Raw genomic sequence first — 24262 nt, forward strand, 5'->3', positions numbered from 1 at the left:
ACTTCTTCAAGGATGCGTCGTGTTTGATTTGGGCCTAAGCATTTCACTAGGGGCCTCCATACGTCCTTTTGTACAGGTCATTGTGAATGATGTTGTACCTAGCCGCTTGCACTCGAAGTTTCTTGGCTTCTTTTTTGTCATCTGGGAGTACTCCATCCTACAAATATGTGATAATGTGGTTGCGCCTGTCCCAAGTTAGGTTTATGGTTCTTACCTCGATTTGATCTATCGACGAGTAGAGGAGAGTGACCATGTTTCTTTCTCCGATTGTAATGTTTTTGGTGGTCGCTCTTAATTTTTCCAGGCCGTCCACCTCGGTGTTTTGTGCTCAGGGGATCTGGTTGATCTGACATTTGTCAGACTCGGGCAACAGCTTGCAGATCTCGGCCTAGTATTTTTGTAACCTCTACTCTTTGATCTGGAAAGTCCCTGTGACTTGGTTGATGACAAGTTGAGAATCACAGCGTAGTCTTATTCGTCTAGCCCCGTACTTGAGTGCTAGCCTTAACCGTGCGATTATAGCCTCATACTCGGCCTCATTGTTAGTCATGTTCGGGCACCTTATAGGCTGGTGAATCACTTCGGCTGTCGGGACCTCGACTACGAGTCCTAGTCCGAACCTTGACGTGTTAGAAGCACCGTCGGTGTACAAAATCCAGAGGTCTTGTGTTTGGAGAGAAGCGTGGGTGGCTTCTTTTTCGACTTTGGGTATTATTTTTGCACTAAAGTCAGTGACAAAGTCGGCAAGGACTTGTGACTTTATCGCCGTTTGCGATTGATATGTGATATCATTCTCGTGGCCCATTTTCCTAACCTGCCCGGTAGTTCAGGTTTATGCAAAATACTTCTTTAGGGAAAAGTTGTGACTACCGAGATAGGGTGGTACTAGAAGTAGGGTCTAAGCTTTTGTGAAGCTACGACCAAAGCTAGGGCCAATTTTTCGAGGTGAGGGTACCTCGTCTCAGCGTCGAATAGTGTTTGCTAATGTAATATATGGGAGATTGCATACCTTTAATTTCTCGGACCAGGACTGCGCTTATCACTACTTCGGATATAGTGAGGTAGACGAGGAGTCGCTCCCCGAGTTCTGGTTTTGAAAGCAATGGTGGCGATGACAAGTAAATCCTTAATTCCTTTAGGGCTTGGGTGCACTCGGAGGTCCATTGGAGGTCATTATCCTTTTTGAGTACGCCGAAGAATTTATGGCACCTATCAGATGATCGTGAGATGAACCTTGAAAGGGCAGCGATACGGCCAGTAAACCTCTAAACCTATTTTTTAGTGGTTAAGCGCTCTGGTATACCTTCGATGGCTTTGATTTGGTCGGGGTTGACCTTGATGCCTCGCTGTGACACTAGGAAACCCAAGAATTTTCCTGAAGCCACATTGAATGCACATGTTTCGGGGTTTAGTTTCATTTCATATTGCCTGAGTATATCGAAGGTTTCTCTCAAGTGGTTGATGTGATCTTCTTTACTTTTGGACTTGACTAGCATGTCCTCTATGTAGACTTTCATCGTCTTGCCGAGTTGGTTATTGAACATTTTTGTTACCAACCTTTGGTACGTTGCCCCTGCATTTTTCAGTTCAGAAGGCATGACTCTATAGCAATACTTTCCTTGATGGGTGATGAAAGTGGCTTTTTCTTGATCCTCCTCTTCTATGAGTATCTGATTATAACCTGAGTAAGCGTCCAAAAAACTCAGCAGTTCATACCCGGCCGTTGCATCGATGAGTTGGTCGATATGAGGTAATGGGAATGAATCTTAGGGGCATGCTTTATTTAAATCTATAAAGTCTACGCACATTCGCCACTTCCCATTTTTCGTTTTTACCATGACCACATTGGTGACCCATTGGAGGTATTTTGACTACCTGATAGAGCCATTTTCCAATAATTTTTTGACCTCCTCGAGTACTGCGTCGTTTATCGCGGAGTTGAACTTGCGCTGAACCTGCATCATCGGGGGATGGAATGAGTCGACGTTCAACTTGTGTGTAGCAATTTGTTTCGGATATGTGGCATATCTACGTAGCTAAAAGCAAATAAGTCTGCGTTAGTAGTTAAGAATTAACGGAATTTACCTGGTTCTTGAAGCTTGCAGCCGATGTAAGCTTTCTTGATATGGTCGCTACCATCTAGTTGAACAGGGTCGAGGTCTTCTATGGTCGATTCCACGGCTTCTACCGTATCAGGATCTCTGATGACGTCCTTCCTCTCATCACAGATCGACCTCGGCCCTGCTAATTGCTATGCTTCTTTTGGTTTGCCCTTCATTTATTAAGTGACCATATAATCTAGGGCGATGCAGTAACATTCCCAAGATATGCGTTGTTCTCCTCGTATGTTGAATATTCCCAATGGAGTTGGAAATTTGATGACTTGGTACAAGCTGGAGGGGATGGCTCTTGTGGCGTGTATCTATGGTTGCCCTATTATGGCGTTGTATACCGTGTCCTGGTCCATGATATGGAATTTGGTTTCTAGAGTGACGCCGCCGGCCAGGACGGAGAGTGTGATTTCTCTAGATGTTCATTCAACTATATTGTTAAAACTTGTTAGCGTGATGCAACGCGATACTATCCTATCCTCGAGTTTCATTTGTGCAAGTACCCGAGGGTGGATAATGCATGTGCCGCTCCCGTTGTCTGCCATAATGCACCTCACATCTGTATCTAGAATTAGTAAAGTGATAACAAGGGCATCATAGTTAAGGAAAACCAAACCGTAGGTATCTGACTTATTGAAGATGATACTTTCTTCGAGTTCATCATATCGTTCGTGAGTGATAGACCGTTTGAGCTTATGGTTTGTGGTGAACTTTACGATATTGATAGAAGCATCGTCGCCTCCACCGATGATCATTTGGATAGTGCGGGTTGGTGAGGGCGGTTTTGGCGGTCCATAATGCTGTTCGCATCCTCTAGCGAAGTTGGTCCATCCCCGGTCTCTCAGCGATTCTTTGAGGAGTCCTTGGCGAAGCATGATGATGACTCCTGTCTTAGGGCGATGCAGTCCTCGATTTTGTGACCTCACTCTTGGTGGAACTCGTAAAGGGCGTCTGACTTTCTGGTGCTTGGATCTGACCTTATCTTTTGTGGACACTTTACCTTCGGCCCGAGCTTCTCCAATGCGTAGACTATTTCTAAAGGTGACACACAAAAATTGTGAGTAGATAACAAAGGGGGTATACCTCTCTCGTTCCGGTGAGTCCCTGTCTTTGGTCTAGGTGGGCCTTCTTCGTGGCGGGAGGGAGGTTCAATGGCGTTTTAGACATATGGTAGATGTTGTTCCCGGTTGGGCCTTGGAGCTACGAAGTCCCTTCTGGTATCATTTTTAGATCTTTCTTGGACTCGGATTGTACCGAGGTCAATAGGTGAGTCGGCGAATTGAGGTTGTCCTCATCTACTCTAACCTTGGCACAATAGGCATTGTGTATTTCAACCCAAATAGTCGAGGGGTACTTCATAAGCCAACTTAACAACTTTCTTGTCGCCCTTGAACCATTTCTATTTAGCCCGTTTTGGAAAGTTGCGATGGCCATTCTTTCCGATACGTTAGGTAAAGTCATTCATACTCGGTGGAATCGTGCGAGGAAGTTCCTCAATCCTTCTCCTGGTGATTGTTTGATAGCGAATATATCGTTCACTCTTGCCTCTACCTTTTTGGCCCCGGCGTGGGCCGTTACGAACTTATTGGCCATCTCTTCGAATGTTTCAATGGAACGTGCGGGTAGCTGAGAATACCATGTTAATGCTTCTCTAGTGAGAGTTTCGCCGAATTTTTTCAACAAAATGGAGGATACTTGTTCCTTGGCGAGGTTGTTGCCTTTCACGCCAGTGACATAGTGAGTTACATGGTCCTCGGGATCGGTCGTACTATCATATATTTTCAAGTAGGGTGGAATTTTAAAGGTCATGCGGGGCAGCTTCATCACTGTATGGTTGCTCGACAAATCGATCAGCATCTCTCTTTGGCAAGAGCTTTGGGGCACCCGGTATTTTGTCGACCCTTTCTTGGTGTTCTCTCATTTGGTCCCGAAGCACCTTGTTCTCGTTCCCCATTTTCTCCATCTTTTTCAAAATGGTTGTGAGGGTGTCGTCACCTGCACTATTAACGGTGTTGTGAGTAATACCTGCCATTGGATGAGGGAACGGGTCATGCCGCTCGACCGTTGCTGGTGTAACACAGCTCCTTACGTTTTCCATAATTATATCCTGAGCGGGCTTGTGGAGGATGCCGGTTAGCACGTCAGTTAGCCAAGCCTCAAGGAGCTTTTTTAATGTTGGTGGCGTCTCTTCCATCACGGACGTGGAAGCTCCTTTACCACGGGATGTTGCAATACTGCCATGAGGAGGAGGTGACCCGTGTCGCTTGGGAGAGGCATTAGGTGTTATATCCTCACCTTCTGTTTCGGAAACCTCATTGATGGTGTTCAGGAGTTTAGTTGTGAGGTCGCCTATTACCCTCGTTCTTTCTTCTCTGTTACCTACCATATCAGATTTGTGCGTACAAGGAAAAGGAATTTTGTTCTATTATTTTTTTGTTTAGCAATCCGTGCTAGTTGTAGATCTAGAGGATATTAAAAACTTAACTAGAAAATGCCCACAGACGGCGCCAAATTGTTTGACCAAAAAATATAGATTTTCGGTTAAACTATTAAGTTTTATGTAATGAGGGATTAAGCTTAGTTAATAATAATATCTCTAGATTTTAAACTTGATGGCATGGAATCGTGAGATAAAGTTGGTGTAAAACTGAAAGTAATGCACATTTAATATTCCAAAAGATGTGAGTAATAATAGAAGGATATCAAGCAATAAATGACATTTATGTAAATAAGGAGAAAGATTCACCCAATAATGAATGCGGTGGATGATTCTTCCTTCTGACAATAATGAATGACAGACAAATCTTAGAATGTTTGAACTATTCTCGGATCTGATAGAAAAGTATGGAATAATGTGAGCAAGAATCTTGATGAAAAGGTAAAGTTTGTATCTTTGCTAGACAGAGAGAATCCTCTACTCAAAAAGTGTTCTTATCAAGTGAATATTACATGTCTTATTCCCTTATCTCTTTTTCTATTTATACAAGACATATTCTCATCAATGTCTTATTTCAAATAATGACCGCTACAGCTATTTACGCAACAATCGACCTCGGCCATGATTGACTCCTCGGTCACGAACCTTGATGCTTCCTGGTCGACCTTGACCGATCCTTTCCTAAATGCTGCTTCACGCTAAATTTCCTGAAGGCAGATTTTTGCCTATACAATTTGGATCAAGAGAAAAATGGAGGACATGAATCATGATCATAGCAGCAGTGAGCGAAAATTTTAAAGGAATATATGTCATAACTATCTCAATGATTTATATTGTTTTCAGAAGCATTTTCTGGTCACGCTTAGGTAGAAAATTAACTTTTCAAGCTGCTGACATGTATAGTTTCTATGTTGGTTAAATTTGCATCACAATATCCACCCTGAAGCAAAATTGATAAACTGTTGACGTTTTTCTTCTGCATTTACCACAATAGCTTTAGAAGGCTTAGACAGCTGGAGATTGTAATTATAATTAAAAGCAAAAATTAAAGTGTTGCGTAAATTGAAACAGGAAAAAGGAAGTGCCACAGTGAACAAGTGAACAAGTAAAGATGAGATTGTGAGTCTCGGCGATCGAAATGAACATATTCGATATAGAATCCATGCCAAAGATTTTGTGGTCTCAAATGCAAATTGCAACTTGAAATTACTCATAAAGATGCTTCTCAGTTGAAATGGAGTAAAGCACATGGAGAACGTGTATGAAGCAAGTTGATTGGATAGTTATTTGATATGATATTGGTACTACTATTCAATGAATATTTATCTAAAGTTGGTACAATTTCAAAGGCAAACTTAGACTCTGGCCACTAGTAGGATTCATTAAATAAACCTATTCCTCTCATCAGCCTCATCTTCCGTTTGCTTGAAGATGGGATCATCAAATCCTAATAAAACAGGATTTCTCTTGGGAAAAAAAACAAAACAAAAAGTTAATAACTTTGTTTACCAAGCTGAGATCAATATGACCTTAAAACATCATTCCTTCCGGTCCACAATAATTGACTATTTTGTCTTTGGCACACCCTTTAATAAAATACAAACTCCTAGAGAACAAATAAATATTTTGACTAATTTACCCTTAATTAAATTTTATATATTGTTAACTTGACACGTTGGAATATGTAAATAGGGACAAATTTGAAAAACTATAGTTAATTCATTCTTGATTATGTAAAAAAAGATACTTAATTTGGGAGTCCATTACTCAAATGGTCACTCAACTATCCCAAATTATCTGCTAAAGTCACTTTTCTTTCATTTGTAACAACAAAGTCACTTAACTATGCCTATAACACTCAGAATATCACTCAACTAAATTTTTCAAATTTTTTATTGTCAAATACCTATTTTACCCTCTAAATAATCAATTTTTTAAAACCTTTTAAATACTATAATTTTTTTCTCTTTTTAATCTATATTGTGGACTTACCTATAGAATAAATATATTTTATTTATAAATAAATAATTAGTTTTTAGCTCATATAATGACGTAATAATAATATAATTGAGCAAAATTTTCAAGAATATATAATGTATATTATAAAAATACCTTTATTTAAATAATTATTTTTATATTACGTGCATGGAATATATATTTTACAAACTTTATTTTCTTTCATTCTCAATTGTGTAAGCAAATTTTTGAATTTTAGTTGTTAATACTAAAATTATTATTACGAACAAATTATTCTAATTAATGTTTTTACTATGCTCATTATTTTGTTATTCCAGCATTATATATGCTTAAATACTTTATATATTTTTTAATTTATAAATAAAATTTATTTATTTTATAGGTAAGTCCATAATATAAATTAAAAGGGAAAAATCATAACATTAAAAAGTTATAAAAAATGATAAATGTTTATAATTTAGACAGTAAAATAGGTATTTGGCAATCCAAAATTTGAAAAATCTAGTTGAGTGACTTTCTGAGTATTATAGGCATAGTTAAGTGACTTTGTTGCTACAAACGAAAGAAAAGTGACTTTAGCAGATAATTTGGGATAGTTGAGTGACCATTTGAATAATGGATTTGGACCAAAATAAAAAACTCAAAAACTCACTTATTATGGATCAGAGAAAGTACTATTCTCAAAATCCAGCACCAAGGAAAGAATATTTTGTATTTGCAGCATTAAATGTCTCTTTTGGTTTTCAACTCCAGTGTTCAAAGTAGTAAATATTATGGACCCCAGAGTTATTGATGTTGAAACAAGTTTTGGTCTAATCTCGCTACAGTTTGGAATATATCATCCCCAGAAGCACGAGTAATTAAGAATTCAAGCTCATGGCAATGAAAGCTTTACACTTCAACTTAAAATAAAAAGCAGGAATCTCAATTACGTTACACAGCAATAGATATCTCAATCTTAAGATTTAGCAAAACCTAGGGGCAGGATCTAGAGGGTAAGTGACGTGTTCAGTGAAACCTATAGCTTTTGCCCATACTTGTGTACACATTAAGCAATCAAATACTCTTTAATACTCTTGGAGTTTGAAATGTTTTCCTTATCTCATCAGTAGGTTAGGTCAAAGACAAAATAACATTGCTATTGAAGACCTCAAGCCACCGAAATATAGGAAAATCCTAGAACCGTTTACTTTGCTAGCAAAAGGAAATTTCAGTTTTATATACATAAGGTGGCAGGATATGACGTGGATTCAAATTTTCGAGGAAATGGCCTTTAATAGGAAGTGGTATTGATATATTATCTCTTTTCGTCTTTTTCGTTTTCTTAAGCCGAGGGTAGGGGTAAATTTGCATATGCACTACCCTCCCCAAATCTCTCACCAGTGAAATTTTACTGAGTTGTGTTGTTGTATCCATGGCAACATCATTATTTTACTTTACAAAAATAAGCATTACCACTAACAGGGAACAAGTTGAGATGAAAGAGTCATCCAATAAAGAGTGGGGGTGGGGGGGAGGATAGAGATAACACCTTACCTAGAGTGGATTATTGAGGTTCCATATTACCTTAGACGGAGCATTCTATTGACAAGAACAACACAGCAAAGACATAGATGTGGACACCCCAATTTACCCTGTTCTTGGACAACAACTGACTCGTGTGTTTGGCGAAGTGACGTTTTAGACATGCAAACTCTGCCTAAGAATTTGTGGGCTCAAGCGCAACTTGCAACTTGAAACTGACAAAGATGCTTCAGCAGGACTGGAGTGGAGCACATGGAATGGATACATATCGATGTTAGTACTATTCTAAGTGCAAAATTAGACTACTCTAGTCACCAGGAAATTACTACGATTCATATAATAAACAAATTCTCTTTCCTGAACCTCATCATCCACTTGTCGCAGATGTGGCCAGGCCTTTCCAACGAAAGAGTGCTTTTTATTCCAGCCTTAAACCTTCTTTTTGGTTTTAAGTTTCGAGTGTTCAATGTTCTACATTATGTGGATTCCAAAGCTCTTACTTTTGAAACAAGCTTTGGTCTAATCTTGCTACATTGCTTTGGTCTAATCTTGGCGAAAAAGGCTTTAATATTAAGCGCAACTAGAATTAGCACTGCTTTGGCATAGGTGGGACTTGAATTAAGGTGCACAACAATAGATATCTTAATCTATGACTCAGCAAAAACATCTACTAATTGTAAGGTAACCAAATACTCTTTACTCTACAAACTTGAATTATAAATGATCCCATCAGCAGGTTAGCAAAGACAATATTGTGGTTCGCGCATTCAAGCCTATGAAATTCAAGTTGATAGCACCAATCACTTACAACTAGATATTGTTCATTAGACACTAAAAGCCCTGACTGTAAAGGAATCTACTCTGTTCTCATAGAAGCTTCAACAAATTGCAAACACGTGGTCAACTATGTTTATAGTTACAAGAACAAGCTAAGGATGGTAAACCACAAAACTAACACTTAGGGGTCGTTTGGTAGGATGTATAAGAATAGTGCAGAATAAGGTGTATTAGTAATGTATGGATTAATAATGCATGGGTTAGTAATGCAAGCATTAGTTACGCAAATATTATTTTTTATTTACTATTTGGTGTGGTGTATTAAAATTATAGTGCATTGCATAATTTTTAAGAAAAATAGTTGTTTACAAAAATGTCCTTCATATTCTCTAGCTTTAAGGGACTTTAAAGACAATTTTGTCTTTAACCATACTAATACATGCATTAATAGCCTTGGTATTACTAATGTCATAATTTTCTATGCATTACTTATACATAATATAATACCAAGTATGATGTATAACTACTACAACAGGTTAAAAAAATGTACCAAATAAAATATTAGTAATGCATAAAGCTAATACTTGCATTATTTTTTCTAGTACCTCCTACCAAACGACCCCTTATTAATTACCTCAAGTGCTATTAGATGATACAATACTTTGACAGAAAACCCAAACCAAACGCCCTTGCCTTACGGATCCATCAAACTTGATACGAATGCACATGGTTCGAAATTGTCACAAATTTCTAAATTTCATATTATATCAATACCTATCAAAAATAAACAACTAAATAAAGATTGATGATTGCATGGTGACATAAATCTTTTAAGGGTCCACCAAACTCTACAGAGAATTAGGTTCTCTATTAGTTTCCACAGAAACTACGTATACTGCAGTAAGTAAATGACAAGAGGAATTTTACGTGGAAAATTTCCAGCTCAACGGGATTAAAAATCACGACCTACCCTTGTAGTATTCAACTTCACTACTGAGCAACTTTTAGATTACAACCTATGTAACCTAGAAATTAACCTATTAATCTCTCACTAACTTGTAACACTCTATTACAAACCACTTTGTAATAACTCTATTACAAAGAATTTACAACTCGACTAACTCTAGCCAAGACACAAACACAAGAGTTTATGATTTACAAATGATTTCCTACACAGTTGTCATGACCCTAAATCCGGACCCAGCCGTGATAGCGCTTCTCGTGAAGACAAGGTCAGCCGACACTTCTCATTCTCCAATTTATTAACAGTTAAACATTTAGAAACAGTCGAAACATGAGTAAATAATCCAAAGTATCAGATAATATCATAAATACATGGAAGAACAACCCAACACAACCTTAATTGGGGTATCACTAATCATGAGCATCTATAAAACCTAATACAAGTCTGAAAAATCCGCAAACTATTACAAATGTGTGATAAGAGATAGAAATGGAAAAGAGGAAGAAACACGGGTCTGCGGACGTCAAGCAGCTACCTCGTGAACTCCGAATCTTCGCCGGGAGCTCTCAACTCGCACTGGCAGGATCAGTAATGCCTGAACCTGCACACAGAGGTGCAGGGAGTAAAGTGAGTACTCCAACTCAGTGAGTAATAAATGTAAATAAAGACTGAAAGTAAGAAATCACGTAAGGCACAAAGCATTCCATAATGAAGCAGTAAAACCATTTAAAACAGTAAATCAGTGAAAGATAGGTAAAATCCTTTAATTCAATGTAGTTTCATGAAAAGCCTTTTTCAATAATTAAGCAGGTAATTGATAGCCAATTATGAAAAGTAACACATGAAGGCTCGCCCCTCGGGCACAGTATCGACAAATACGCCTCTTGGGCAGTACCAGCCCCTCGGGCAATCACATAGAACAATACCAGCCCATCGGGCTCAATCTCATATCACAATGGGTATCCGCGCTCACTGGGGGTGTACAGACTCCTGGATGGCCCCTTACGGCCCAAGCGTAATATCAAGCCACCTCGTGACATCATCACTAGGCCATCGGCCTCAGATCAATCAAGCCACCTTGTGACGTACATATCTCAGGCCCTCGGCCTCATAATCAGTATCAAATATTTCCTCACAACATAGGGCCTCGGCCTTACTCAGTCAAAAATCCTCACAAGCCACTTGGGCAATAGGAACGAGTTTTAGGTCCAAATTCCTTACCTCAATGAAGTTCCCTTGAAATCCCTCTTTCAAATTGTCCAAAATGCTCTAAAGCCGAAGTCATAAATGGTGAAATAGCTCAATTTCGCGAAATGAAATAACTTATATGCTCTGCCCAGACCTTTCCGCATCTGCAGTACTTCAACCGCATCTGCAGTATCAAATTTGCGGTTAAATCCTCCGCTTCTGTGGGAATCACTAACCAACCCAAAAATCGCATTTGCGATAAGCCTTCCGCATTTGCGACTCCGCAGATGCGGCCATCCTGACTGTTTCTGCGGTTCCTGACATTCTTCCAAAATCCACTTCTGCAGCCCCTTTCTCTCGCATATGCGGTGCCGCACCTGCGGTCCCCAATCTGCAGGTGCGAAAATACTAGAAACAACAAATTCAGCAGCTACAACAAAAATCCAACTTCTTCGTTAACCATCCGAAATCACCCCGAGGCCCCCGGGACCTCAACCAAAAGCACAAACATATTCCAATACCTTATTAAAACTTGTTCTAATCATCAAAACACCTCAAGTAACATCAAATCACCCAAAACACATCGGATTCAAGTCAAACATTCAAAAATCTTCCGAATTTCGCTTTTGATCAAAATCCCAACCAAACCACGTCCGAATGACCTGAAATTTCGTACACACATCCCAAATTACAGAACGGGACTACTGCAACTCTCGAAATTCCATTCCGACCCCTATATCAAAATTTCGCCTACCAACCGGAAATCGCCAAAATCTCAACTTCGCCAATTCAAGCCTAAATCTACTAAGAACCTCCAAAATTCCTTCCGATCATGCTCCCAAGTCACAAATCACCTCCCGAAGCTAACCGAACCACCGAAACTCACATCCGAGCCCTCTAACACATAAGTCAACATCCTGTTGACTTTTTCAACTTAAACTTTCTTAAAAGAGACTAAGTGTCTCAAACTTTACCAAAATCATTCCGGATTCGATCTGACTAACCCAATACCACATAACACGGATAAACAAAGCATAAAGAAGCAGAAATGGGGAAACGGAATAGTAACTAATGAGACGACTGGTCGGGTCGTCACATCTTCCCCAACTTAAACAAATGGCCGTCCACGAACGAATCAAGAAACATACCTGAAGCCTCAAACAAGTAAGGATATCTGCTCTGCATCTCCCACTCGGTCTCCTAGGTAGCCTCCTCCACGGGCCGACCTCTCGACTGTACCTTCACTGAAGCTATATCCTTTGACCTCAACTTTCGAACCTGACGATACAAAATAGCTACTAGCTCAACATCATAGGTCAGATTATCATCCAATTGAACCGTGCTAAAATTCAGAACATGAGACGGATCCCCAATATACTTCCAGAGCATAGATACATGAAATACCGGATGTACACTCGACAAGCTGGGTGGAAAAGCAAGCTCATAAGCCACCTCTACAATCCTCCGAAGCACCTCAAAAGGCCCAATGAACCGAGGACTCAATTTCCCTTTCGTCCCAAATCTCATAACACCCTTCATGGGTGAAACCTTCAACAGAACCTTCTCGCCAATCATGTAGGACACATCCCCAACCTTCCTATCAGCATAACTCTTCTGTCTCGACTGCGCTATACGAAGCCTCTCCTGAATTACCTTTACCTTTTCTAAAGCATCCTGCACCAGGTCTGTCCCCAATAGCCTAGCCTCACAGGGCTCGAACCAACCAATGGGAGATCTACATCGCCTCCTATACAAAGCCTCATATGGAGCCATCTGAATACTCGACTGGTAGTTGTTGTTATAAGCAAACTCCACAAGCGGTAGAAACTGATCCCATGACCCTCTGAAATCAATGACACAAGCACGCAACATATCCTCCAATATTTGAATAGTGCGCTCGGACTGTCTGTCCATCTGAGGGTGAAAAGTTGTGCTCAACTCAACCTGAGTACCCAACTCTCGCAGCACAGACCTCCAAAACTGCGAAGTAAACTGAGTGCCCCTATCTGAAATGATGGAAACTAGGACACCATACAAACGAACAATCTCCCGGATATAGATCTCAGTCAACCGCTCTGAAGAATAAGTGGTACACACAGGAATGAAGTGCGCGAACTTGGTCAGCCGATCCACAATCACCCAAATAGCATCGAACTTCCTCAAAGTCTGTGGAAGTCCAACAACAAAGTCCATAGTGAGCCTCTCCCACTTCCACTCGGGAATATCTATCTGCTGAAGCAAGCTACCGGTTTCTGATGCTCATATTTCACCTGCTGACAATTGAGACACAGAGCAACAAATCCCACAATGTCTTTCTTCATTCTCCGCCACCAATAGTGCTATTTCAGATCCTAATACATCTTTGCGGCACCCGGATGAATGGAATACAGCAAGCTATGGGCCTCCTCCAGAATCAACTCCCGAAGCCCATCTACATTGGGCACACAAATCCGGCCCTGCATCCTCAACACCCCATCATCACCAATGGTCACATATCTAGCATCATCATGATGAACTCTGTCCTTAAGGACAAGCAAATGCAGATCATCATACTGGCGCTCTCTGATGCGATCATATAAGGAAGACCGAGAAACCATACAAGCCAATACCCGGCTGGGCTCCGAAATATCTAATCTCACAAACCAATTGGCCAAAACCTGAACATCAACTGCAAGAGGTCTCTCCCCAACTAGAATATATGCCAAACTCCCCATACTCACCGCCTTTCGGCTCAAGGCATCGGCAACCACATTGGCCTTTTCCGGATGGGACAATAAAGTGATATCATAATCCTTAAGCAACTCCAACCATCTCCACTGCCTCAAATTGAGATCCTTCTATTTGAACAAGTGCTGGAGGCTACGATGATCAGTAAACACCTCACAAGACACACCATACAAGTAATGCCTCCAAATCTTCAACGCTTGAACTATGGCAGCCAACTCCAAATCATGAACGGGGTAGTTTTTCTCATGTGGATTCAACTGACGAGAAGGATAAGCAATAACTCTACCCTTCTGCATCAATACACAACTAATACTGACTCTCAAAGCATCACAATACACAGTATTTGAACCTGAAGCTGATGGCAAAACTAACACTAGAGTTGTGGTCAAAGCTATCTTGAGCTTTTAAAAGCTCTTCTCACACTCGTCCGACCATACAAATGAAGCACCCTTTTGATTTAACTTGGTCAAGGGCGATGCGATAGATGAAAATCCCCGAACAAAATGGCGATAATAACCTGCCAAACCAAAAAAACTGCGAATCTCGGTGGCTAAGGACGATCTGGGCCAACTCTGAACCGCCTCTATCTTCTTTGGATCAACCTGAATACCCTCGCTAGACACCACGTGCCCCAAGAATGCCACTGAACTGAGCCAAAACTCACACTTGGAGAATTTTGCATAAAGCTTCTCCTCCCTCAATCTCTGCAACACAACTCTCAAATGCTCTGCATGCTCCTCCTGACTACGCGAATACACCAGAATATCATCAATGAAGACTATGACAAACTAGTCAAGATAAGGCCGGAACACACTATTCATCAAATGCATGAACGTTGCTGGGGCATTGGTCAGCCCAAAAGACATCACCAAGAACTCGTAATGACCATATCGGGTCCTGAAAGCTGTCTTAAGAATATCTGAGTCCTTGATCTTCAACTGATGATAACCTGAACATAGATCAATCTTGGAGAACACTTTCGCTCCCTAAAGCTGGTCGAATAAATCATCAATGCGAGGCAAGAGATACTTGTTCTTAATTGTTACTTTGTTCAATTGCCTATAATCAATGCACATCCTCATAGTGTCATCCTTCTTCTTCATAAATAGAACCGGCGCACCCCAAAGTGACACACTAGGCCGAATGAACCCTTTATCAAGGAGTTCCTGAAGCTGCTCCTTTAATTCCTTCAACTTCGCTGGTGCCATACGATACGGCGGAATAGAAATGGGCTGAGTGCCCGGCACCAGGTCAATACCAAAATCAATATCCCTGTCCGGTGGCATGTCTGGCAGGTCTGCAGGAAACACATTGGGAAAATCCCTCACAACTGGAACAGAATCAATATTGGGAGTCTCAGTACCGACATCCCTCACAAAGGCTAGATACGAAAGACAACCCTTCCCAACCATACGCTAGGTTTTCAAGAATGAGATCACTCTACTAGGAACATAATCAGTCACACCTCGCCACTCAATCCTTGGCACACCCGGCATAGCCAATGTGACTATCTTAGCATGACAGTCCAGAATAGCACGACACGGAGATAAACAATCCATGCCCAAAATGACATTGAAATCCACCATACACAATAATAAAAGATCCACATGGGTCTCCAGACCCCCAATAGTCACCACACACGATCGGTACACACGGTTTACAACAACAATATCGCCCACCGGGGTAGATACATGAACAGGTGAAGCAAGAAACTCACGGGGCGTACCCAAATAACGAACAAAGTATGATGACACATAAGAAAAGGTGGAACTGGGATCTGAAGCAATAGCATCGGGTCTGCCTGGAAGTGCATAGAAACGGGCCTGACCGCGACCTGATCTACCTCTCCTTCTAGGGCGACCCTTAGCTGACTAACCTCCACCTCTAGCTGGCTGGGTGGGTGTTGGTGAAGTAACTGGCGCTGAAGCCGATGACTGATTCACCCGCACGCCTCAAACTAGAACCAACATAGCACATAACCGTGCAATCGACTAATTAATAGTGGATTCCCCCACTTGGCTCGAAGCCATAGACCAAAACATACACAATAACTCATAACGCATATACTTTATTGCTGCCATAATACCATAGTGAGATTAAACTCAATCCTTCATAAGCTCGTGGAACACAGATCATCAGGTACTTTATATCTTCTGAAAATCTCGCATTCATCCTCGTAACAGACATGCCTACTCTCTTAAGCAAATCAAACTCAATTGTGACACATATCTTTCACAGGTAACAGAGATCTACCAATAAACGACATAAGGATCACACAAACTTCAGAACAATCCGCAGGAGATAACCCACCTGCTTCTCCTCAAACTGGTATCTCTCTATACTCTTCAATAATCATAACTATTGCACAATCACTTAATCTTCTTGGGTTCGAACCCATATCACAACATGAAATCTACTTCACTTCCCAACTAGACAACAGGAAAAGGTCATTCAACACACCCACACTCGGGACTACACATTAAATCAAGATGGAAATCAAGCACTAAATAGTTCTTTCTACCCTCAAGCAACCTCTTCTTGCCACGTCCGAACAATCTGAACACATCTCGCAGTCAAATCATACTCATCACGAAGCCATATAGTCATCACTTCCCTTAATAGGTACACTAGCGAACATATAAATCCAGATACACGTGCTCACACAATCAGCACCTCCGTGCTCAAGCTGCAGGCAAAACCCGGCCTCAAGTCCTCCAAACAGGACCAACCTCAACACATAAAAAATCACATCTCGCCCCTCGATCAGGGAATCACAAGCCATCGATACACATCTGATACTGAGCGCTCATGTGTGCATACGAACACGTGGAAGGAATTGAAAGAGTTACATTTCAAGCTGAATCAAGGACGCACGATAAGAATTTCAAGAATGTGAAGCTTTTCCTAAAGGTTCTGCAGCCTCTCAAGGATTAATACAGACGTTACTGTACCGATCCGCGAGACTCTACTAAACCTGCTCATGACTCGTGAGACCTATGTAACCTAGGCTCTGATACCAACTTGTCACGACCCTAAACCCGGACTCAGTTGTGATGGCGCCTCTCGTGAAGACAAGGCCAGCCGACACTTCCCATTCTCCAATTTATTAACAGTTAAGCATTTAGAAATAGTCGAAACATGACTAAATAATCCAAAGTAGCAGATAATATCATAAATACGCAGAAGAACAACCCAACACAGCCCTAACCGGGGTGTCACTAGTCATGAGCATCTATAAAACCTAATACACGTCTGAAAAATTCGCAAACTATTACAAATGTCTGATAAGAGATAGAAATGGGAAAGAGGGAGAAACACAGGTCTGCGGACGTCAAACAGCTAGCTCGTGAATTCCGAATATCCGCCGGGAGCTTTCAACTCGCATTGGTAGGATCAGCAATTCCTCAATCTGCACACAGGGGTGCAGGGAGTAAAGTGAGTACTCCAACTCAGTGAGTAACAAATGTAAATAAAGACTGAAAGCAAGAAATCACGTAAGGCACAAAACATTCCACAATGAAGCAGTAAAACCATTTAAAAATAGTAAATCAGTAAAAGATATGTAAAATCCTTTAACTCAATGCAGTTTCATGAAAAGCCTTTTTCAATAATTAAGCAGGTAATTGACAATCAATTATGAAAAGTAAACACATGAAGGCTCGCCCCTCGGGCACAATATCGACAAATTCGCCCCTCGAGCAATATCTCATAACAATACCAACCCCTCGGGCAATTACATAGAACAATACCAGCCCATCGGGCTCAATCTCACATCACAATGGGTACCCACGCTCACTGGGAGTGTACAGACTCCTAGAGGGGCCCCTTACGGCCCAAGCGCAATATCAAGCCACCTCGTGGTATCATCACTAGGCCCTCGGCCTCATATCAATCAAGCCACCTCGTGGCGTACATATCTCAGGCCCTCGACCTCATAATCAGTATCAAATGTTTCCTCACAACATAGGCCCTCGACCTTACCCAGTCAAAATCCTCACAATCCACTTGGACAATAGTAAAACATGATTCTCAGCCCAAAATATCATTTAAAAGATCATATAAGTATTAAAACAGAGTAAACATGGCTGAGTACGAAAACAATGAAATATAACATGACTGAGTTCAAGTATAAAGTCAAAATAGTGAGGAAATACCAGTAAAAATCCCCGAAAGGTTCAAATAGTTAGCACAAGGCCCCAAATATGGCGTTCAACCCCAATGATGATGATAACAAATAGATTTCAGTCAAATACGCGGTAAAATCATCAATCAGGATGGACCAAGTCGCAATCCCCAATAGTGCACTACCCCACGCTCGTCATCAAGCGTGTGCCTCTCCTTAATATAGCACTACGATGTGCAATCCAGGGTTTCAAACCTTCAGAACATCATTTACAATCATTACTCACCTCGACCCGATTAAATCTCTAGCTCGCGATGCCTTTACCCCTCGAATCAGCCTCCACTCGCGTCGAATCTATCCAAAATCAGAACGAGGACGTCAAAATATGCTAAGGGAACGAAGTCCAAGCGAAAACAATCAATATATGACACAAATCCCGAAATTATCAAAACCCGACCCCCGGACCCGCGTTTCAGAATTCATTGTTGCGGGGACTCTCCAAAATACTGCCGCACTCGTGTCGGATTCTCCAAAAATAGATTATTTTTAGAGTATCCGACACGCACCTTGCGACATTTTAGGAGAGTCTGAGCAACATAATGTTCCAATGGAAACTTCAACGTACTGCAAACATATGTCAACTATGTGTATAGTTCCATGCTGCCAAAGAACAAGCTAAGGATGGTAAACCAAGAGAACACAAGCTAGTTAATAAACTGAAGTGGTATTAGAAAATACGATACTTTATAGAAAGCCCCAAACCAAATGCCTTTGTCTCTAGAATGATTCCAAGATAGTAATGAAATTATAAGCCACCAAACTTGATAAGAGTGCACAAGGTTCAATATTGTCACAAGTTTCTAAATATCCTTCTACGTCAATATTTATCAAAAGTAAACAACTAAATAAAGATCGATGATTTCATAGTGATAATATAAAGCCTTTGAAGCTTTGAATATGACATGCTTGAACCATCAACAGCGTTTCTATTTTATACATACAATAGAAAGCGATGAAAACAAATTAAAGTATCACACCACCACATTGACAAACATCATTCTTTATTGACATCACATTAACCTTTCAGCATGTACCTTTATTTAATGAAGGCAACATGCTTGCATAGAGAGAAATCCGCAAAAGATTTGAATTTAGCACTTAACAGTTCCATCTTCTAATCAACATACTAGTGCTTCCACTGTACTATACATCTGTAGTTCCAAAATCTCTGTTTGCTTAAACAGTTCTTCCAACTATGCATATTTATAATAAATTAATACAAGCAACACAAACTATTAATAGCAACACCATAAGCCCAGATGCAGAGCCAGGATTTCAACTTTATGGGCTCTCGATATTAGAATGATGCTCCCAAATATTAATAACTGGGTTCTAAATTTAATGTGTACATATTTAATGAATTTATTAATATAAATACACAGTTTGCACAAATTCTACTGGGATGGGCTTCTATCTCCACACTCTGCATAAGCCTATAAGCCATTTCAAGGATACAGTCCTCCAAGCCCTTCCTACTCCCATGTTCTAACCTGATTGGTTAGATACTATGTTACAGTTACAAGGTTAAGAATTTAACTTAAGGAATAGTTGTTCTTAGTTTCACAAAATTATCAAGCCAATATTCATTAATTCAGGACAAGCATCCATGATGTGAAGTTAACAAAATCAACACTTCAACCAATTATATGTGCATCCATGCACGCTCATGTTTGTGCGTCTCTGTTGAATGCATTCTAAAGGTTTTTGCCTTGTCCTTTTCGCAAATGAATTCCCTTGCGCAAGCAAAAATAGGTATTCTCATGCCAAAGAAAAGTATAAAGCTACAGAAACTCCTATAACGACGTCCATTTTGATCAAGAAATTCACCAAATTTTATGGCTTTCGAAATGTGACTTTTTATGCGAGTGTCTGTTTGTCGCGAACGTGATACCTGATCTGTAGGAAAAAAAACTTTTTACCACTTTACGTGTAACATAACAAATACAAATAACAGTTACAACAACTATGAAGAGTTACCACTGATAACTATGTAAGTCTGGTACATCAACACGTTTATGAAGTATATGGGCATTACTATACAGGGAGGGTCAATTGGTCAGACTAGATCTGCTACTTGTCAAACACTATTCCTTTCCTTCTAGTCCAAATCACTGTACGATGCTTCCTCTTCTGGCAATTCAAAGTCATCAACCTCTTGAAAATGCTTTCGCCAGTAGTTGACAAAATCTTCTGGCAAGGGATCTTCAACGACAGGTTTCTGCTCTGTGCGCCTCCTCTGCAGAAACATTTTAGTTGTTAGCCATCAAAATGGTAGGCTATGATATAAGTGAAAGAATGCACAGCCCGCATTCCAGAAAGCAGTTCTCAGCAATATTAATAGGAATTTATTACTAGTTTTAAACACCAACTCCTCAGTTTTAGGTAACTCACTGAGCCATATTTTAGTTCATCTTGCCCTAATATTGTTTTGACATGGTTGGCGAAGAAAATCAGGTCAGGGGTCAGCGATGTAAGCTTAGGCTTGCTATTGGAACCATTTTAGAAAGAAATGTTTCAGAACGCTAACGAACCTCCATGTCATGAATGTCTCTCATATCTAATCTACATATTTTCCTATATATGAAACATATATATTACAAGATAATTGTGCAAAGATACGGATGAGACAAACTTTAGCATATTATTTCCCAAAGCTCTGAAACTGAACCTAGAAATAGAAAATGAAAGAGGCCAGTACCCATTACTACTGGTAGTCCATGAGATCTCAACAGCAATGAGAAGGAAGTATAAAAGAAGCCAGTTACAGATGCTTCTCATTAGAGATCAATACAAAAAGAGATTGTTAACAAACCTTGTTACGCTTTCCAGTAGGATCCGTCCATGAACCTGAGGGTTTAATATTACCAGCTCCATTGAATTCAGTCCTATATAGAAGAAACAAGAATCAAGAGAGCATCAGTATTGAGCATTCTCCTATGTCACTTTTCACGTTTAAAATGTCTTTATTCCATTCAAAACATAAAATGCCTCGATTTTAGATGTGCCGCAGGAAAGAAATGGGAATAAGGGAAGGTGTTGCTAATGTGCATGCTGCAGAGCTATCTTGCATATTAAGCATGTGCGGAGCCTTTAAAGTGAACATAATTACAACTAAGACACCCAATTCATTAAAGATTATGCTACTTCAGTAGATAAAGAAATAAATAGTAGCTTGAGTGCACTGCCAAGACAGAAAAATTTTCAGCCAGACTCAAGCTGGGAAGTGCCACTGAAAATTTCTCAGGGTCAAAACTAGAGGTAAAACTGCATGTGCGGTGTCAGGAGCATGAAAGTTCAATCAACCAACAATCTATATTTGGTACAGGATATCAGCAAATGATATCACCACAACAAGCTTCAAATCTCACGTGAGTAACCTAAGGGAAAAAAAAAAGGGGGGGGGGGGGGGGGGGGAGAAGCTGATATAAGAAAAAGGGGGAAAGAAAACTGCTTCCTCAAGATTACATGCACAGCGGCAGACATAAATAGAAAAAGTGTGTGTGTGAGAGAGAGAGAGACCTATTGGTTCTTGTCTTTGGAAAAGTAGGGCAACTAAAAACTGATGCGTCTTCCATCCCTTTTCCCCTTGTTTTCTTTAAAGATGTGAAACTCCGAGTCAAAACACCAACTTTTTCTTCTGCTGTTTTTTCATCTGTAGGAAAGTGCTGATGAGAAATTGCCTTAGCTTTGGCCTTTACTCTCTGAGGAGATGAAGACACAAAAGGCTCATGAATAACTATTCCCTTCTTTTTCTTATTTCCTGAAACTGGAGTAGATAGAACAGCAATTCCTTTCCCCTTAGATAGAACAGCAATTCCTTTCCCCTTATCTTCCTTGGTCTCAGGAGACAAGCTACTGAAAGGCTCGGCAATTGCCTTCCCTTTATCCTTTGTGATTGTAGGAGGCAGGGAAAGGAAAGGCTCATCAATCTCTTTCCTTTTGTCTTTTTTGTTTTCATGAAGACTGGGAGTGATGTTCGGAGCAGTAGATTCCAAATTAGACTTCTCTGTAGTCTGCCTTCGATTATAAACTACAGCTTCATTATCCCTGCCTGCTTGAGTAACAAACAAGACCAAACTTAGACAGGTTAGCCCCAGGCGTTAAAACAAATACAGACATTGGAAATTGAGCAAAAGCAAGCATAGTAACACAATTCCTGCATTTAGCATTTCAATATTGGGAAGCCAAACTTATTAGAGCAAATGAAGAATCAACCAAATCAATGTTAGGTATTATGTAGATTGCTTCTGCTCACATGGCAGGAACGTGTTTACAATTTTTAACATAAACCTCAATTTGCTAGGGGTAGGCACCTGTAGATCATGTTTCACAATATATTAAGCTACTTTTATACATCATACTCGGACTATTTGTAGGCTTGTGATTAATCTAACACAATCCTCCTCCTTCATCTAGACTTGGAACTGACTATATGAATCTCACATACGCAAAGTTCAAACTTATCATCATTACTGTATCAATAATAATTACTTTATCAATAATAATGATTTCTTTGAACTAAAGACCTTAAGAGGTACTCAATAGTTAAATTATTAAGAAGAGATTACTTATATCCCATGTTTCACAAGTTCAGATGGACGTAAAGACAGCTATTGCTACTAAGATTTTAAACAAAGTAGGTTAATAATTTCGTTTGTAACTTTTGGAGTTCCAAATCCCAGAGGAGGATCAAGAATTCGTACTTCGTGGGTTCGAGTATGGAAGTCCACCACAACTCATTTGATTTATTAGGTTTGTAATCTATATTCTTATACTCCCTTTCCTAATTTATGTGGCGGTAATTGACTCAGCACAGAGTTTAAGAAGAAAGAAAAACTTTTAAAACGTGTGGTCTAATACAAGCAATAAATATTTATGCGACTATAAATTATCTCATTAAGAGTAAAGTGGTAATTTTAAAATTAAAATAATTCTAAATAAGGAAGTATGATATTATTTTTGGGACAGACTAAAAAAGAAAGTATGACACATAAATTCGGACAGAGGGAGTACTATTTAGTGGATATTTAACACATTACAGGGTCTAAAAGCTACTAGGTTCAGAGTTCCGATGAACGCATAACTAATGGAGTAAACCCCCCCCCCCCCCCCAAAAAAAAAAAAATCTACATTGTAGTCTTCTACAAGGCAGCAGAATTAGTTGTCCATCAATGTACTTCTGAGTCGCAGTAACTCTGAATGGAAGGAGCTAAAATCCTACAGATATCAATTTCTTTTTCATAATCAAGTTCTTCACACTTAACAGATTATTTAACACTACTATAATCCTCCAACGAAAACGACACATAAAGAAAAATAGATAGCAAGGTTGGAAATATCAGGAGCTGCTTATAAGCAATATATTTATTCCCTACATGACAATTAACCGCGACTTAATGTGGAAACAGGAAAGCGAGTAAAATAAACCTAAATGTCAAAATTCAAACAATAAATCCAAATAAACTGGAATATGCAAATACACACACACACACACACAGGGGGATAGAGAGTGGGGGAGAGAGATCATACCTGGAGTGGTTAATGAATAGTCAGGCACACGAGCAACATAACGAACAGTAGAAATATCGGCGGGGTTAGGGTTTTGAGCAGAGTTGAAATTGGAAGATGCGACGCTGGTTCCAGAGTTTGCCTCCGTGGAATTGTTATTGGGCGAGTTGTTGTTAGGTTTTGATGTATTGGAAACAGAAATTGGGGGTTTTCGGAAAACATTTTGAGGTTTCGAAGAAGAAGCGGCGGAGGAGGAGACAAGCTTGCGGAGAGTGGAAGTGGGTATGAGATTGAAATTGGAGATGTCGGATAAGGGTTGCCTCTTCTTGTTGTTCATGGATTTAGAGCTGTTGTTCGGGTTACTATTATTTCTTTGAGTAGCCATGGATTCCCATTTATCAGCTTCTCATTTCGTCAATCTTATTCTGTTGTTAACCGAAAAGAAGATTGTCGAAGAAGCTTAATAATCAGTTGGGTGGCGGGAAAACGTGTGGGAGATTTTTGAAAAAGTATCGGTGGATTATAGAGTTCACGACAAGATTGTTGAGTTTGGTAGAGAGGTCTCGATAGTTCCGTTCGGAATCCTCGATTCAACGCTAGCCCGTCTTTAGTTTTTCAACCTTTTGGCCTTATTAAAAAAATAAATTACCTATATATGCAAGGTTAGAAGCTTCTTTATTATTATTATTATTGTTATTATTATTATTATTATTGTTATTACTTAATTACCTGATATAGCAAGATATTGGAAACATATAAATTCGAGCCTTGCTAGATGAATTTGGCTGCAAAGCACGGAACCCTTTCTTTCCCGCTAACATTCAATTACTACATTGTTTACCATAAAATTCGGATAACAACTAAAC

General features: G+C 39.9%; 1 protein-coding gene across 1 annotated transcript; it reads right to left on the minus strand.

Annotated features, from left to right (window-relative positions):
- Positions 1-19787: 19787 nt before the first annotated feature.
- LOC104242449 (uncharacterized) lies at positions 19788-24004 on the minus strand. The gene is made up of 4 exons (XM_009797498.2): positions 23418-24004; positions 21408-21939; positions 20701-20773; positions 19788-20124 (listed from the first exon to the last, which is right to left on the minus strand). The coding sequence occupies exons 1-4, from the start codon at positions 23779-23781 to the stop codon at positions 19987-19989; spliced, it is 1107 nt and encodes a 368-aa protein (XP_009795800.1). The 5' UTR covers positions 23782-24004; the 3' UTR covers positions 19788-19986.
- Positions 24005-24262: the final 258 nt, after the last annotated feature.

Source organism: Nicotiana sylvestris, chromosome 3, assembly GCF_000393655.2.
Source record: "Nicotiana sylvestris chromosome 3, ASM39365v2, whole genome shotgun sequence".
Lineage (NCBI taxonomy): Eukaryota > Viridiplantae > Streptophyta > Magnoliopsida > Solanales > Solanaceae > Nicotiana > Nicotiana sylvestris.